This window comes from Portunus trituberculatus, chromosome 47, assembly GCF_017591435.1.
Source record: "Portunus trituberculatus isolate SZX2019 chromosome 47, ASM1759143v1, whole genome shotgun sequence".
Lineage (NCBI taxonomy): Eukaryota > Metazoa > Arthropoda > Malacostraca > Decapoda > Portunidae > Portunus > Portunus trituberculatus.
Genome location: NC_059301.1, coordinates 5,682,487 through 5,702,486, shown reverse-complemented (window position 1 = coordinate 5,702,486; position 20,000 = coordinate 5,682,487). Strand labels below are relative to the sequence as shown.

The following is a 20,000-nucleotide window of genomic DNA, read 5'->3' as shown; positions in this document are numbered from 1 at the left end:
GAGATAAATCGGCAACCTGATTCAGGCGAGGAGACATAACACTGCGACGTGAGCTTGTTAAGTCGTAATTATGTCATTATTTATATCAATAACGTCGTATTTTACCCACCAAGGTTCATTGGTTTAACAGCGAGAATAGAGCTTTGCGTAAGATACATATCTTAATCATAAATATAACCTTCTTTGTACATTCACTTCGTTTTGTTTATTTTCTTTAAATGTATTGTCATTACTTCTATTATCAACTCGTACACTTCAGTATGATAAAGAATTGTGCATGTGACCTTGAGACATTCACTGATACACAAACAATAGCAGCTCTCGATTAGAAAAAAAAAGTGTGTGTGTGTGTGTGTGTGTGTGTGTGTGTGTGTGTGTGTGTGTGTGTGTGTGTGTGTGTGTGTGTGTGTGTGTGTGTGTGTGTGAGTGTGTGTGCGCACACACGCACACACATCTATCTATCTATCTATATATATATATATATATATATATATATATATATATATATATATATATATATATATATATATATATATATATATATATATATATATATATATATATATATATATATATATATATATATATATATATATATATATATATATATATCAGGTAAACGAGGTTAGATGATGCAATTACTTCTGCATTATTTAGCTTCTGCTATGTTTTCTGTGTAAACGACTCTGTTTTGAGAGACAAAGGCCCTAAGTGTCGTCCTCGGGATTGAAAGCTTCAGAGGGTTTTATAAATAGCGTCATTTCTCAAACCTATCGGCACATGGTTTTGTTTTACCACGTTTTTTTTTCTCGCAGGTTATCAACCCTGTCGTTACTGTTTACACTCACTATATCAATTACTATCTCACGCAATAAGCAAAAAAATATGCCTTTTGAACATTAACGAGGCTGAGTGAGGCAAGAAAATAGCGAAATTTATGTTTGATAACAAAATAACACCAGCCTAGCCAATTGCTTATCTAATTCAACACAACGATTGCACCACAAACCATCAAACAACGGCAGTAGCCACAGGATGTAGAAAACCACAAATGCAACACAAAGCTACGAGAAAAAAAGTAATCTTAATGTGAGAGGGATGCAACTCTTTAGCTCAGCATAGGACACGCCACGCCCATGGAGTTAAAGGCTGAATCATTCTACTTCGGAAAGAAAAGAAAAAAAAAATTCTACTACTTAATTCTTAAGCCCCCACCTTCCTTCCTTCTTCCTCTTCCTCTATCATTCGAGCACTGCACAAGAACATGACAACAATAACACCATCATCACCGCCACCACCACCAACAGCACCATGATAACAACAGATGCATGACAACATTCTTACGACCAAATATTGTCTCGAGGAAAGAAGTCAGATACTCACCTTCCTGCACTCTCCTGTCAATGTACCGTAGCACCACACACACACACACAAGCACACGCACACACACACACACACACACACACACACACACACACACACACACACACACACACAAGCAATTCAACCTTCACTCGGCGAGAGTGAAATACGACACTCATCCACCAACTACGGAAAATATACAAGTAGAAAACCTCACTCCACCTCCACGCAAACCTCAACAATGTACAGGGTGATCCAAAAATCTTGATATACGGATAGAATTTGCATTTTCATATTTCTTTATTCAATAACGTTTGCCTACATGATCACTCCTTCCATTCATTCAATATTATCAAAGTCAATTCATTCTTTTGACAAATTTATATATTTAATCACTATGTAGTTTAGCGTCACAAACTAATACTTTTTGCCAACGCACGAGTAACATCCCAACACCTCCTCTCATTTGTAAAGAGTTCAAAGAGTGACTGACTGACCAATTGTAAAAGGAAACACAATTGACTAAGACATAAAACAGCATCACTAGAAAAGAAACCAAAGTTTAGTCACCAGCCATTATTTATTGACTTTTTTTTCTTTGTGTTACCTGATGCTGTAGTTGTTATCGTCACTCGTGGGCATGATTGTGAAAGTAAAGGACTGCTGGGAGAACGGGAGATTGCTGGGTTCTTGGTTAGGGTGGTCAAGTTACGACCGGTGCGTACCACGACAAGACGCCTTTCCCGTTCTTATTCGTAGTGGAAGGAAGGATTCGAACCGGTGCCAAAAAGAAGAAAGGAAAGTAGGTTCTCGATACACTTCCTCCGTTTCCAGTGGTGTGTTCTCTCTCTCTCTCTCTCTCTCTCTCTCTCTCTCTCTCTCTCTCTCTCTCTCTCTCTCTCTCTCTCCCCTCTCTCCCCTCTCTCCACATCTCACATTTGTTGTTTTCCGTCACTTTTATTATTATTTTCTTATCCACAGTTATTCTCGCGCTCTCCTTTCCTTCCTCCCCAACACTCTCCCAACAGCTGTGTGTCACTGGAGCCAGCCACAGCCACCAAGCACGCCACTCCTATATCACATGAAACCCAGCACCTACTGTATTGTTTTCTCATTTCTTTTTTGTTCTTTAACGACAAAACTAAGATAACGTGTATGACGCTTGTTTTCATTTATATCTCTCCATTGGATGAAATATTTCTCTTCTCTTAATTTTCCTTCCCTTTCTCCATGCATCCGTCGCTTTTGCTCCTTTCCTTCGTTTCCTCTTCCCTCTCGTTACTAATGCTCGTGGTTCCCAGAGTCCAGGAAACACTTTGACACGCTATATGGTTTTACTTGCACGTGTTCCTTACGAGAAGGGAGGTAATCTGTCATTGAGAGAAAAGCGAGAAAGACACGGAAATATAATGTAAAAATAATAGTGATCTTAACAACATGATACATGAATTATTATAAGCTAAAATAATTATGCAGTTTCACTTTTTCTCCTAACCTCCCCTTTCTGTCTCTCTCTCTCTCTCTCTCTCTCTCTCTCTCTCTCTCTCTCTCTCTCTCTCTTCCAGTCCTTTCACTTTCTCAAGATTTTATTTTATCATTATGTATTATTTCCACTTTTTTCTGTGCATTTTTTTCTTACGTATACTTGAAACTGGATGACTTGAAATTTTTGAAGACACAAAGGCCACACAAGCACACACACACACACACACACACACACACACACACACACACACACACACACACACACACACACACACACACACACCTAACAATTCCACCCTGGACAATTCTTTGTGGTTAGTAAAGGTTCTACCTTCAAACCCCATGGAATTCAGCTCCTGTTCTTCCTATCCCTCTCCAGCCACACCCACGAGGAACCCATCAAGTCTTAGGGTGTGGTAGTAGAGGAGCATTACCAGGGTTTTTCGTGATGGCGGAATGCAAGGTTAGTCGCGAGGTTGGAAGCGGATGTTATACGAGATACTAGTATAAAGTGACTTCATCTGTGTCTTTTTAGGAATACCATATATTTTTTCTATTATTCCCCATTCTTTTTCCACTCTCAGCCGATCTAGAAGAGATGAAGTTACGGAATAACGATTGTAGTGCAAGTACAAGTTGTTAAGACAGTTAAACAATTTCCCACAGCTGTCTTTCGGTTTTACAATCAAGTCATTGTGGAAAGGTTACCTATTTTTCTTATTCTTATTCTATTTATTTATCTATTTATTTTTTATTGTGTGTGTGTGTGTGTGTGTGTGTGTGTGTGTGTGTGTGTGTGTGTGTGTGTGTGTGTGTGTGTGTGTGTGTGTATGTCGCTCTCAAAGAGAGAGAGAGAGAGAGAGAGAGAGAGAGAGAGAGAGAGAGAGAGAGAGAGAGAGAGAGAGAGAGAGAGAGAGAGAGAGAGAGAGAGAGAGAGAGAGAGAGAGAGAGAGAGAGAGAGAGAGAGAGAGCGTTTAATACGGTAAGGAAAATGAAAAAAAAAGAATACAAACAGGAAGCATGGGACTAACACTGCCATAATCCTAGTCATCAGTACCTTCAACAAAACTGTCAACAAAGGCAATAAAAACTTAGTAATAAAAACAACAACAATATTATATGATGATAATATCTTTACTACTACTACTACTACTACTACTACAACTGCAACAACAACTATTACTGCTACTTAAACTACAGCAACAATTACAACAACAACTACTACTACAACTGTACCAACAACTATTGCTACTACTTAAACTACAACAACAACTACTACTACTATTATTGTGTATGATATAGTCTGAATAATTTCATATTTTTGTTGAAAAATTTTGCACCCACCCACCCAGACCACTGAGCTATCCCTCCAACCCACACACACTCTTTCGTAATGACTTTATTGTGTAGCATGAATGGTCCTTGAATTTAAGCAATTAAAGTAATCATTCGCCAAAATTATGTGATTTCAGTCTTTTAATTCGTTATCATCGCCATTTTGTTGTTGTTGTTGTTGTCACCATCATTATCATCGCACACGCACGCACGCACGCACGCACGCACGCACACACACACACACACACACACACACACACACACACACACACACATAATAGAAGCTCCCGTGTTTAGTTTAACAAAGTATCTCCCTCACAGTCGCCGCCAGGCACGTCCCGTCCATCAAGCTGAGTATCTCATCACCATTCAGTTTAAGCTGCCTAGCAAGTCTGTTTTAGTTTGGTTTCAGGGATGGAATCATAATACCAGTCTTTTCCTCTTGTCACCTAAGGAATGCATAGCCAAGCTAGGCTGCAAGCACCTGTCAGATTTTTTTTTCGTTTAGTATAGATTAAAGACCTGTATTGTCTAAGTCAAGCATTTTTGAGTTCAACTATTTGTTTTTATAATATTTCCATTAACTTGCACCAAGAGAAATCTTAAACGAGATAGAAACATTTCGAATGAGAAAAAAATCAGAATGAGAAAAAAAGCATTAGAACATGATAGAGGTTAATTCTAGTTCAATACAAGGTTGTTTTAATAATCATAACTATAACAATTACGATACCACCACCACCACCACCACAACCACCACCACCACCACCACCATGACCTGGAACGCATAACAAGATTTTTCAGGCTCTCCCTCACTCACCATTTGACTTTAGACACATACATTTCACTTCTGCAGTAAAAAAAAAAATCTTTGATAAAACCTGAATATTTCATTTTTTTTTTAACTCTCTCTCTCTCTCTCTCTCTCTCTCTCTGTCTTTTTTTTGTCTTGTCTTTTTTTTTTTCTTTTTACGCTATGGCCTATAGCGCCTGTAGGTATGCTAGAAGAGTATGTATAGGAAGCGCTGTTCAGCTTCCACCCGTTAGTGGCGCAGGCAATTTTATTTATAGTGGTAACCATATTAGGGCCCATATCACCACCCAAGCGCATCTTTGATGTAACCATCTAGAACCTGGGTATCATGGTGACATGTAGGTAACTTTAAACCACTCGACAAATGGCATAGTTTCAAGGCAGTATGTGGTGGGATTCGAACCGACGCGTGGACGTCTGCCCCATTCCGCGCTCACCAACTTATCCACAACGCCACCGCTCCCCTCTCTCTCTCTCTCTCTCTCACACACACACACACACACACACACACACAAAGTGTGTGTGTGTGTGTGTGTGTGTGTGTGTGTGTGTGTGTGTGTGTGTGTGTGTGTGTGTGTGTGTGAGAGAGAGAGAGAGAGAGAGAGAGAGAGAGAGAGAGAGAGAGAGAGAGAGAGAGAGAGAGAGAGAGAGAGAGAGAGAGAGAGAATATGAGAGAAAAAAAAAGTGAAATATCCAGACCATAATAATCAGTCTTTAAAATTTCCCTCGTGACTGCACAAGTAAAGTGTGTGCGTGTCTCGGGTCAAAGACAGAGAGCAGGGAGGGATGTAGGGGTGGGGAACCTGACACATCTGGTTAGGCCCTCAGGGTCATTAAATGCACGCACCAATGTTGAGAAAATCAAGTACAGAGCTCCTCTTCTTCATGTTCTTTCCATTATTATTATTTTTATTATTATTATTATTATTATTATCATTATCATTATTATTTTCACCATCATTATTATGATTATTGTTGGTTATTACTGTCACTATTATTACTTTCATAATTATTATTATCATTGTTACTACCACTACTACTACAACAACTACCACTACGATTACAACTCCAGCAACCAAAGCAAAATAACTACTACTACTACTACTACTACTACTACTACTTTTTGTCAACAATACTTAAAGCTTTTTTAATGTTTTCCTTTCCTATTGAACACCACTAAAGTTACTAACAGAATGGCATCAACACCCCTTCAATACACACACACACACACACACACACACACACACACACACACACACACACACACACACACACACCACTCAAGACCTAATTTTTTTTATACTTTTCATTTCACCGCTTCTTAACTTTACGAGAAATGAGAAAGACTGAACGAGTCATGAGAGGCTCCTGGATGTTTGGGTCTATCTGAGGACCACGAGTCTTCCAGCACCATCAGCTGAGCACAAAGCAAGACGCTCACAAACACCGAACTAGAAAGAACGATCACACTGAATTTAAGTGAACTAATATCCCTTCATCACGTCAATTAGAGACTGAAACTCCCCTAATATTATTATTATTATTATTGTTATCATTACTACTGCTATTATTGTTATTATTATCATTATCATTATAATTATTATTATTATTATCATCATCATTATTATCAGTACCATACACACACGCAAGCGCGCGCACGCACACACACACACACACACACACACACACACACACACACACACACACACACACACACACTGTATATTCAAATGAATTTATTTATTAGGTTGCAGTAAACACAGTAGAAATAGAAATTGAAATAAACCTGGTGAGACGCAGAGATGTCATGACATGCAGCGTCACGAGGGAACACAGGATTACTGTCAAACACTTTGCTTTAAAAACTCAAGTGAAAGTCTGCGAAATTTCCAAGAGAGTATTTCAAGATTCCATTGATGGTTGGAAAAAAAAAAAATATGAATTGTATGATCAATTAAAAATAAAACACTCTTATTAGGGTTGTGTACTATCGCAACCTTTAGGGAACTGTGCATCACTAGGAAAAACACCTTAAAAGTACAGTCACGATTATGGCTGAGGTCAATAAACTGCCGTGTGTTTCGAGAACTTGTTTTTTTCTTTTCTTAACTTCGTGACACAATGGTGTTTGCTTGGCACTCCAATACGTTACGATGAGCGGAAGGAATGTGTGTGTTAGTACTCCTTCATACGAGGAAAACGAGTAATTTCCACATTAGTTACTCCTCTCAGCCCTGTAATGTGTCACCATGATTGGAATGAGAGTAACTATTCATACTTTGCTTGAAATTAAAAGAGTAAAACAACTGTAATCGCTATATCAGTTCGTGCTACAAGCCACTGCTGCAGAAGAGGCAGAAGAGACTGAGATTGCATTAGAGTGATACAGCACGCAGCTACCTTTGGCAGTCACGTACAACAGATCATAACTTGAAGGGAAAAAGACTTGTTTTTGTATGTCTTCCTTTATTCTGTCGAATTTTGGAGCTTTCAATGAATAAAAACTGAGTGAAAAGTTCCATACATAGGGGATGACATGTCTTTTAACTTCATACGGAAAAAAAAACGAAAAAAAAACCGAACAAAAAGAATTGACAGAAAATACTTGTTTTTATCTCTTTTTCGTTGCTGTCGATACTGAAACACCTTAAAAAAGATCCAAGGGTGAAATGTTTATGCTCGTGGGATGACGTGCCTCGAACTTTTAATGGAGCCCGCCGCCCACGCCTCCTACCCTACAAAAAATGAAGAAAAAAGAGGAGAAAAGAAAGAAAAAAAAACTTTATTGTAATCATGTTTTGTGTTGATCTAGGAGTGGAATTTTCTATATTTGTGGGATGATGTGTCTTTAATATGTTACGGAGCCCAAAATTGCATGAGTAAAGAGGAGAGAAAGAAGAAAAAGCGAAATAATTGATACCTACATCTCATATTGTATCGAATATGGAACATACAGTAAAAAGATCTTGGACTTAAATGTTGTATATTTGGTGAATGACAAATCTCTGCTTCTTACAAAGCTCATAAATGCCTGTGTAAAATGATAAGAATAGTGAACGCATATAATCCAAGCTGATGTCTTCTAAATATCTACAACGTATTTACAATATTTCATGACGAATTAAAGAAAACACTCTCCGCACAAAAGATTCCATTTTTCCGTTCTCTTCGTGCAGAACCAGTCACTCGTACACTTAGTTGTCTTGTCCAGCGGTCTGTCTTCACACCGTCAGTCGAATTCAGGTTTAAAGCTCAGTGTCCATTGTGAGTGTAAATCAGTCTTCCTTAAATACAAACCTCATCTTCGGGCAGTGAGCAGCAGTCTCTGAATCAAGATGCACGCGCTGCGATATCCAGAGTGAAGTGACAGACTGAATATCTGTTTATTTAAGTACTCCCTCTGGCTGAAGGCTTCGGGCGGGTCGGGGCGGGGCGGAGAGCCAGGCAGAGCGACTGACTTCCGCACACTTCGCGAAGGCAGTTCGAACTGAGTCTGGGAAACATCCAACAACGCTTTTCTCGAGTCACTTTCCTTCACATACTTGGACTTGCCTTCCTCTTTTTTCTTCCCCGTCCCCGCCACATGTCCCCCATCGCTCTCTCTCTCTCTCTCTCTCTCTCTCTCTCTCTCTCTCTCCCCTTCCTTTCCCTTTCGTTTCCTCCTCCACAGAATCCACGTCGCCCCAAGCCCCGCCACCACGCCTTTATTTGCAATGATGGATCGCCAGAAATGTGACGCCATTCTGCTGCTTCCATTCGTCCTTCTTACCCCTTCAGTACAATTTGCCTATATATATATATATATATATATATATATATATATATATATATATATATATATATATATATATATATATATATATGTTATTTTCTTCGTGTGCTCAAGATAATGAAGTAAATATTATATTTTCCTTTTTTGATTTACATTTCTCTCTCTCTCTCTCTCTCTCTCTCTCTGTTTTACTATTACTATAACGACAGTAACTACTATTAAAAACAATATAATTATTAGTGTTTTTAATAATAATAATAATAATAATAATAATAATAATAATAATAATAATAATAATAATAATAATAATAATAATAATAATAATAATAACAATAACAATAATAATAATAATAATATTATTATTATTATTATTATTATTATTATTGTCATTATTATCATTGTTATTGATATCAATTATTATTGTCATAACTGTTAATATCAATCATTATTAAATTTGATTATAGTAATAATAATAATAATAATAATAATAATAATAATTGATTATTATTATTATTATTATTATTATTATTATTAATATTATTATTATTTTCACATCATAATTATCATTATTGTTATTATTATCATTATCATTATTATTAATTTTAATCATTAATCATTATTATTAATTAATAATATTATCATCATTATTATTATCATTATCATTATGATTATGATTATTATTATTATCTATTACTAATAATATTATTATTATTATTATTATTATTAGTGGTAGTAATGGTATTACAATTCAGAGCAGTACAATATGGAATTGACAATAGTCACGTATACCTATCAAATATTATCACATCAACAATTTGACCACCTGAACTGATCACTATCTCCTGCTATTTAGTTCCAGCGGTTCACACGGAGCGCATGCATCATCCAGAAGTGGGGTTGTGAAAGTCACAGGTTAGGGCAGGTGGCGGGTAAGGGGCGGCCACGACCCTTCACTTCAAACTGTGGTACACCAATGGCTGTTGTCTCCACACCACTTTCTCTTCTATATGGTAGTGCTTGCTTCATTACTGTCCTTCCACGTACTCTCATATTGGGATCCGTATTTTTACACTCTCCTCTACTAAGTCCTGTCGAGCTCATCGTTCTCCTGCAGTTATTTTTCTCTCAAATCCTCTTTCATGCAGTCTATCAACCTTCACTTTGGTCTTTTCTTCCTCTTCAGCACTTGTATATTAATTACTCTTTCCCGCACATCCTCTTTTATCCAATGAAAACACCGCAGTTTTTGTGTTCCTCCCTTTTTTCCTTTTACATATCACATATTCGTTACTGTTCTCTTTATCTCTTTACTTAATTAGAACACCTATCTCTGTTCTGATCTCTTCTTTCCTTCACTTTTTCATTGTTGTTTTCTTCACGTCCTCGTTTATGTATTTCATCCACCTCATCTTGTGATTTTTCTTCCTCTCCTCACTATTCTCCGCACTCTTGCCTCTTCCCTAACTTCTTATAGCCGTACCTCTGCAATCTTCTTTCATTAACAGGCGAAATGCCTGCTCGCTTTGTACGCCTTATTTTGAAATCTCTGCGGACTCAGTGGTGTGCAAGTAGAGGTGACAGTGACTGATAAGGAGGACAAATGTCAGAGAAGGAATGGGGAAGTGAGTAGCAAGGCCATATCGATCAGGGAACAGAATCCGTTTCCGTGATTGACGCTATAACAACAACAATTAAAACCAAAAGTACAATAAAAACAATAGGAATAATAAAAATAACAATAATAACAAGAACTGCCAATATCAGTGAAGTTCTTATGTCAAATGCAAGATAGTTTTGTATTGCCTTTCTATTCATCGGTCTTCATCATGAGAGTTCTCCACTATGCGTGCTTAACGAGTTTTTGCAAATGATCGACTAGTTGGAATTCTTTTGCTTGAGATGAACAAGTATGAGGAAACTTGTGATGACTCTTAATTTTGGTCCTTCCTTCCGTGAAGTGTAGTGTAGATAATCTTTATCAATGAACTTTTTACAGACCTTCGATTCTGGTACTTGAACTCATTATGGAGTATTGGAAAGTAAGCCGTTTGTCGACTGTTTTATGAGCTGAACCTTTTTAATTTACATTAATCGATACTTTTAAATTCCTAACACTTCTCTACTGCTAAAAGAAAACTAATAAAACGTATTCAAATATTTCAAGTACGAGGAGTGACATGAAATGTTTTGACAGTATAGCCAATATATTAAGCATTGCCAATATGGACCTCTCTGAAATCACTGCATGAATCTTTTTTTGTTTTGACAATCTCGTTACCGGTCACCATAAAATATCGTCGGTGTTCATATTTCTGTGATCAAACACTAACGTTCATCCACTTGAGCCACAAGGCTGTTTTGGGTAGAGGGTCCAAAAAACTTTCCTCCTCTTGTCCAGTAGAGGGTGCCACGTAAACAGTAAAGGAAGTGTTTGGAAGGGAAGACAAAAATCAACATCCACTTCGGAACACTACTTGAAGATCACGACGCTATGCATTACATTAGAACCTCCCGGATTAAGGCACAGCAGATCTAACCATTTTTCTATTCCCCACACGGACAGTTTACTAATGGGTTCACGACTTAACGCAGAACAAACAAAGAACCGGTACATGAAACAGCTAAGGGAAGTAACTAGTGGAGTAAAACAGATTTTCAACCATTAAAATTTCTCTTTTTATAGATCAACACTCATTACCTCGTGCTCAATATTACTGCAACTACTACTATTTCTACTACCATTTCTACTACCACCACTACTACTACTACTACTACTACTACTACTACTCTACCTCTGTAATGAAACATTTTCTTTCCCAATGTCTTTATCCAATAAATGTAAATCTCTCTCTCATCTTAACATACCATACAACTGTGGGAACATTATGACGAGTTGTGGAAGGTGGTGAAGGAAACACGGGATGGTAGGCATCGGCCCGAGTTTCCATCATCACCTTCCATGCCACACAACATAAAACCCGCACATAATACTAATCAGCCCACTTTCACTACGCCTTCTTCTCGAGCGTTACAAAGGCACACCCACAATTTTTTTCTCTTCCCTAATACAGAGACATGACTACAGTTACGCCCACAGTGAGTCGTGGCCCGTGACTGTCACATCCCCTGACCTCAGGAAGAGCCACGTGCCTCGCACAACGCGCCACGCCTCACTCTCCTTGGCGCCAAGTTCAACACAACGCCAAGCTCGGGCTAAACAATGGATACTTTTACGTCTGCGGTTGCAAAAGAAAGACTGATATGTAATTTTCACTGAGGTGACCGAGGAGTTGACGTGACCCTGTACCTGCTTTGCAATACTGAGTCTGCAGGAGTCTGGGCGTGGCTGGTGGCGAGGGCACCCCGTCGTCGCCGCCGCCTCCGCCATCACCACAACTACGACCGGCATCACCACTACCACTACCACCACCACCGTTACCCTCACTACCACCACACCACTGTCACCACGCCTCACGCTATCACTAAAGAAAAAAGTTCACTGTTCATTATTTTATATATATAATGCCAGGTCTCGACGACTTTTTTGTCTTTTTACTGATCACACACACACACACACACACACACACACACACACACACACACACCTGGAGTTTGCATAATTTGTACATTTTCAAAGCACCAGTCAGGAGATGGTTTCCACGGCGTGACCTAAGGTAGCTGGAATCCCGTACCTCAGTTTATCAGTTGATCCAGCACAGCACCACCAGTACCGACACCACCACGTCACGCACGCCCATCCTCGTTGGTGGGGTGGTGGAGAGAGAGAGAGAGAGAGAGAGAGAGAGAGAGAGAGAGAGAGAGAGAGAGAGAGAGAGAGAGAGAGAGAGAGAGAGAGAGAGAGAGAGAGAGAGAGAGAGAGAGAGAGAGAGAGAGAGAGAGAGAGAGAGAGAGAGAGAGAGAGAGAGAGAGAGAGAGAGAGAGAGAGAGAGAGAGAGAGAGAGAGAGAGAGAGAGAGAGAGAGAGAGAGAGAGAGAGAGAGAGAGAGAGAGAGAGAGAGAGAGAGAGAGAGAGAGAGAGAGAGAGAGAGAGAGAGAGAGAGAGAGAGAGAGAGAGAGAGAGAGAGAGAGAGAGAGAGAGAGAGAGAGAGAGAGAGAGAGAGAGAGAGAGAGAGAGAGAGAGAGAGAGAGAGAGAGAGAGAGAGAGAGAGAGAGAGAGAGAGAGAGAGAGAGACACCGACAGAGAGTCAGAGAGAGAGAGAGAGAGAGAGAGAAACACCGACAGATGTCACCATCAAGAGTACATAAAAAAAAAAAAACGTAGGATTATGTCATCGCAGCGAGAAAAGTCAATACGGAAACAGCGAAAGCAGAGAGAAGTGTTGCGTAATGTTTGCATGTATTTTTTGTCTTTTGACGCACACTTACATGTTTTTCCTTTGCAATTTTCTTTGTCAAAATCTTAACTTGGGAACTTAGATTTCTAAACTATGAGTAGCGTATCTCAAAGTTAAGCACACTGATTTCATTAAGTCATGCAGAGATCCAGAATATTGTTGTTTGTAGTAAGTGTGTCACAGAGAATGCCTGCACGCCGAGTGGCGTCACCGAACGTTTTCACTCAATACTTCAGGAGACAAACGAGTCATAGCATTGTGAACGGATGAACTCTGTCACCGATTCAATACTGAAAACTAACGACCCAGCTAGCTCTACATACCTAATCTATAATGGAGACTGAAAATTCTACACGTCAACATATAAACATATACATCATGATAAACTAACCATATTGAGAGCACTGGTTGAGAGTACATAAATGAAAATGCATTTACATTACGATTGATACGTTTAGCACTGTCATCCTTCACACTGTCATTGACGTCATTACAACTCTCACAGTCGCCATTACCAACGCTTCCTTGATGCCTCCACTGCTATGTGTTCCGCCAAACCTTGCGTTACGGTACACCAGCACGCGGGTACAAGGCTCATGCATAACTGGGACACATCTCCTCCCAGGTGATACCTCACAGTGAACTAATGTTAAAAATGATTGAGGACACTAGATATTTTTTAACTGAGGCTCCCTCTCCCTCCTCTCTCTCTCTCTCTCTCTCTCTCTCTCTCTCTCTCTCTCTCTCACTCTTGCGCCTTTGCTCTACATTCACGTGACGTCCTTCATTAAGTTGTGAATGAAAGTGAATCGGTGCATTGTATAGTTACTCCAAGGCTCAAACTTTTAACTTATCGTAAAATAAAAGTAAAAAAAAATGTGAAAAATAAAATAGAATTCAGATAAATCAATAAAAAATAAAATGAAAAATATAACTACTATATAAATTTAAATAAGATAAAAAAGGCAAATAGAATAAAGAAAGAAAGAAATATATAAAGAACTTCGACATGAATCCTGTCGGTGTCACTATGCACCCAACACTTTATAGCACCAGCAGCAGACACAACAACGTCAGTGAACCTTCTGTGCTTGGGGTGACACTTCCTGCGTCCAAACCTGCTTTCCATACACATTCTGCCGGTGCCCCCTCGCTCTCTGGTGGCGGCGGGGCGGTAACTTACTTATTCTGAGGTACCATGACGGCAGGCCATCAGAACAGGAGACCAAGCACTCCAGCCTTTATTTTCTTTATAAATTCATGATATTCGTCAAGGAGAGTTATTTTCATATCTTGAATATCTTTAGTGCGACTCACTGCCAGTAATCTCGGAGAGGAATTTATGTGTCACGCTTGGCGGGTCAGACTCCTGTTGTATCAAGAGCCTTCACAACCTCCCCTCGGTAGTTCATGTAGAAGAGAAAAGTAGGCAGCAAATATTATGTTGGTGGAGTGATCTCACAAATTTGCAGTAAATTTCAACACCTAAATCCTCCTCCTCCTCTTCCTTATTCTCTCCCTTTTCTTCTTCCTCCTCCTCTTTCTCCTTTTCGTCTTCCTCTGTGGGTTATCGAATACAGGCAATCAACATACAAAAGAAATAATAATAAAAAAACCAACTAGACGAAACATACCCAGACCTTGAGGTACTTGCTAGGCTGTTTGGGGAAACTATTCTACAGGCAAATTGTACAGGAAAAGGCTCGTGCCCCACCTATCCATTCATATCAACGAATAAGTGAGAAAAAAGGATGCCATATACGAGTACTATGGAATGGAGTTTAGGAGGATATTAAGGGAAAGTAAGAACGAGTTGTGATTATTGAGGGAGGGTGCAAATGCTTGAGAACTGTGTAATGATGGTGTATGCATATCCATAAATAGTTAGAAAAATTATAACTGATTAAGAAAAAAAAAAAAAAAGGGAAAATACGACATTACATTTATTAGAAGACGCCGTGATCTGTGAGTCATCTGGCTGGCAGGAACGGTGACCGCTGTCATCGAGGCGGCCTCAGCTCAAAACAAAGCCACAATTCAACACTACCCATAAATCCCCTGCTCAGAAAGAACGCATCATGCACTCCCCGTCCACTGCCTGTCTGCACCACAAACTACGGCTCCTGTTTAACGCGCGCGCGCGGCCGCACACGCACACGCTCACGCGCGCGCACACACACACACACACACACCGGCGAATTTATGGAAATTATTATCATCGCTCTTATAAGTGTGTTCAGAGAGAGAGAGAGAGAGAGAGAGAGAGAGAGAGAGAGAGAGAGAATGGAAGAGGGAATCAGTAGTCTCAGTCGCTCATGGACTCGTGGTCGCCAGTGATACCCTCCCGGTGACAGATGACTCATAAATCTCCTGCACACACTACACATGTTCTCTTGATCCAGGTGTGTGTGTGTGTGTGTGTGTGTGTGTGTGTGAAATAATAACAACAATAATATTTCGGTTTATTTGAATGGCAGCGAGTACAGATACAGAAGTGAAAATCCTACATTTTGAACCTACTTATACATGCATATATATTCTTGTATACTAACATTGATACATCTTAAGTGTACACAAACCACATGTTGGCACCCGACATATGGTTCGCGGCAGCTATTTATAGCGCCAGATAAGCCTAGCGGCCTAGGGCCCGGGTGATGCCACCCTGTGTGCATTTTGTTTCCTGTGTGTGTGTGTGTGTGTGTGTGTGTGTGTAATTCACTGTTTGATCTGCTGCAGTCTCTGACGAGACAGCCAGACGTTACCCTACGGAACGAGCTCAGAGCTCATTGTTTCCGATCTTCGGATAGGCCTGAGACCAGGCACACACCACACACCGGGACAACAAGGTCACAACTCCTCGATTTACATCCCGTACCTACTCACTGCTAGGTGAACAGGGGCTACACGTGAAAGGAGACACACCCAAATATTTCCACCCGGCCGGGGAATCGAACCCCGGTCATCTGGCTTGTGAAACCAGCGCTCTAACCACTGAGCTACCGGGCCGTGTGTGTGTGTGTGTGTGTGTGTGTGTGTATTATAAGAGGTGGTGAAATGTGAACGAAATCTGTCGGTATCAGCAGTACACTGTATATACATAGAGATAAATGATGATAATAACAATAACACTGACAACAATAATCATGATGATACTAATAATGACAATGATAATACTAAATGATATTGATAATAATAATAATAATAATAATAATAATAATAATAGTAATAATAATAATAGTAATGACAATAATAATAATAATGAAATAATAATAATGTAAACAATAATAATAATAGTAATGATAATAATAGTGATAATAACAATAAAACTACTACTACTACTGCTACTACTACTACTACTACTACTACTAACAATAACAACAATAACAAAGATAATAATAATAATAATAATAATAATAATAATAATAATAATAATAATATGCTGATGATGATGATATTGATGATGAAGATGAAGAAGGAGAAGGAGAAGGAGAAGAACAACAACAACAAGAACAACTAGAAGAAAAACAAGAAGAACAAGAAGAAAAAGAAGAAAACGAGCAATAACAATAATAATAATAATAATAATAATAATAATAATAAAAAATAATGATACTACTACTACTACTACTAATAATAATAATAATAACAGTTATCATCATAATAATAATAAATAATAATAATAATAATAATTACAACAGTTATCATAATAACAATATTAATAATACCATTGATAATAATAATAATAATAATAATAATAATAATAATAATAATAATAATAACAATAATAATAATGAAAACTAATAAAACAAAACAAGAGATTTATCCTTCACGTTTAATTTCACCAAGAATATAATCTTTTAACTTTACCAAAAACGTTACCAAGTTTGATTTTTTTTTTTTTTTTTTTTTTTTTTAAGAGACCTGTCACTGTTTCCTCCAGTGGGTGCATAGACTGGCTAGCTAATAATCCTCGTGAAGAAAATAGTGAAGGCGTTTAATGCTGCGTGCCCTCATGATACAATGGTGATTGTCCAAGTCAGGCTTCTTGACGAGAGAGAGAGAGAGAGAGAGAGAGAGAGAGAGAGAGAGAGAGAGTTATTCTTTTTGTTTTTATCTAAATCCATCTTTTTTTTTTAACACTTAGGCTCTAACAGGAAGGCAAGACTAGCCGGTGCTGCTGGTTGTGAGAGTGTGAGATTGAGTCAGCTCTGCACAGTGCTCTGTCTGTCTGTATACTTTGCTATCCTTTATCAATCCAAACCATGAAAGCAACTAAAGGCAGAACATTTACAAAAGAATCAAAAGTTTAAAGTATAACAAGAGAAAAATTAATGGATGACCTGAGGTAAATCGTGTGTGTGTGTGTCTCTCTCTCTCTCTCTCTCTCTCTCTGAATACCTGTCTACTTAATGGATGACTTTCATATCAACTTTCTAAATTATGCTGAATCTAATGCCTAAAATTTAGCAAACTTTTTTCACAGTTCTCTTTTGTCGCTATTATCAACAAGCCTACGCGAATAACTGCTTATTTTGCAACAATCATTGACCATATTTGGACTAGTAATACGACAACTATGCAACGAGTGGAGTTATTTACTCTTCTATTGCTGCTCATTTCCTCATTTTTAGTTCTTTCTCATTAGATAATAAAATATGTAAATGTAATTACTCTGTCTAAAAGAAAGCTTACTGAAGGAAAGATAGATGCATTCAAAGTTGATTTTAGCGAATTTCAGTTAGATCACACACACAAAAATCAGATTCAGTTGGATCACAGACAAGAATGCATAGATGCGATATCTTCGTTTTCAGAGTATATTATTAAAAACTATTTTGTACAGGGTAAATTACATTTTGTGACTAACTAAAAATTGCAGAGAGGAGATGCATCATTACCCTACAATTATAGACCCATATCAATTTTGCCAAGTTTATGCAAAATATTTGACAAAAAAGTGGCTACTCGAGTTACAAATGACCTCTCTCAACGTTTCTTGCTGACCTCTACTCAATACTGGTTCCGACCAAGTTATTCAAGGGATTTAGCCATACACTATCCTTCCCAGAGTATGTATAATATACTTTATAGTAAGATGTTTAAAATCTTAGCTTTTTTATAATTTAATTAATTTTTTTTTACACAATTTCTCACTCTAATAATGTTGGCAATCGATGGATTTCATGGCAGTTTTCTTGAATGGTTTAAATAACAGGTACTCAAGAAACAGAAAGCAATGCAAATATCATAATCATGTATCATTGTCGTACAATTTCGTCACATGTGGAGTCCCTCACTGATCCATTTTAGGTCCCATTTCATCTTTTATTTACATCAATGACATCGTTCGTACCAGTAACAAATAGTTTTTTACTCTGTGTAGATAATACGTCAAGTTTCATTCTAGGACATGACCTTTATAATATCTTAATTTTATAATAAATGAAGAGATTGGCAAAGTCAACCATTGGATTAAAGAGAATGAATCAATTTAACAAGATATAGACAAAACAAAGTTCATGATGTCTTACCCACTAATGACTCCTCCCACTCAAGCAATAATTAAACTGAATAATTTTGCATTATTAAGAAACAAATGAAATAAGCTTTCTAAGTGTAGTTATTAATAATAAATCAAAATGGAAAATTCGCATTGAAGTGAAATGAAAGATCTCTTCTCTAACTGGAATACTTATAGACTTAAATCTTTCTTGACTAAAGACTGTCTAAGATGCATATACAACAGATTTGTTTATAAATATCTTTTGTATTGTTTTGCACTATTGGGAGGCGTTATATCAAGGCACTCTTCATTTCTCAGAAAAAATCTTTACGAATATACGAATTGCATTTTTAGAGGTTTTAAGCTCTTAAAGCTTCCCGATATTTTAAATATACAAACATGTATATTTGTGCACAAGTCTTTGAACTCCTTCCCGCGAGACACTGAGGGGGTGGTGGCGTAATGGATAAGGTGGTGAGCGTGGGATCGGACAGACGTCTACACGTTGGTTCGAATCCCAACACGTACCGCGCCTTGAAACTATTTAATTTCTAGAGTGGTTTAAAGTTACCTACATGTCACCATGATACCCAGGTTGTGTGGTTACACCAAAGATGCGCTTGGGTGGTAATATGGGCCCTAATATGGGTACCAATATAAATAAAATTGCCTGCGCCACTAATGGGTGGAAGATGAACAGCGCTTCCTATACATGCTGTTCAAGTATGCCTACAAGCACTATAGGCCATACAGTAAAAAAACAAAACAAAAAAACAACAACAACAACACAACACGGCCACCAGGAAAGACCAGCAGCTACGCACACACACCATTGTGTAGTGTGCAGGGTGTTTCAGGCCTAGCAGTATTCTGTCCAGGGGATCAAAGCTTCACATCTGACACCAACCCCACAAGTTTTAAATGTAGAATAATAAAGTTGTTTAATAAGTACAAAGACGGTTAAGTTTAAGTCCGTTGATGTTTGCATCTTATATTTCTAAAAATTTTCCTGATCTTTGCATATATTTATCTTAGGTTCCTTAAAGATATGGAATACTTATAAAGATATGGAATACTTATCTTGTAATGTAAATAATCGTTCTTTTGTTTTGCTCCTTGTATTATTATTTTTTCTATCTTATAATGTAAATAATCGTTCTTTTTTTTATATACCATGTGGGCTTTTCACGGGAATTTATGAGTTAAACTGGTTGCTTTTTGGGGTACCTCCTATCTCAAAGTCTACCCGCTAGGAAACTGTTGCCCGAGTGAGAAAGTCCAACCTTCACTCAGACCGTGGACAGGATTCGAACCCGTGCGCTTGGAGACCCCTCGGACCCCAAGGCACGCATGGTTCCACTGTACCACTGTT

The 20,000-nt window shown here is 38.2% G+C and overlaps 1 protein-coding gene and 1 long non-coding RNA gene across 2 annotated transcripts in view; both read right to left on the bottom strand.

Annotated features, from left to right (window-relative positions):
• The window catches only part of LOC123520791 (peroxidasin homolog), a 54,025-nt gene extending 45,581 nt beyond the window's left edge, over window positions 1-8,444 (bottom strand). The window contains exon 1 of the mRNA XM_045283387.1: window positions 8,294-8,444. Within this exon, the coding sequence (XP_045139322.1) occupies window positions 8,294-8,298 (5 nt within the window). The 5' untranslated portion in view covers window positions 8,299-8,444. The remainder of the gene's footprint in view (window positions 1-8,293) is intronic.
• Window positions 8,445-17,034: 8,590 nt separating this feature from the next.
• LOC123520755 overlaps window positions 17,035-20,000 on the bottom strand; it is a 57,743-nt gene continuing 54,777 nt past the window's right edge. The window contains exon 3 of the long non-coding RNA XR_006679359.1: window positions 17,035-17,166. This is a non-coding gene — a long non-coding RNA (uncharacterized LOC123520755). The remainder of the gene's footprint in view (window positions 17,167-20,000) is intronic.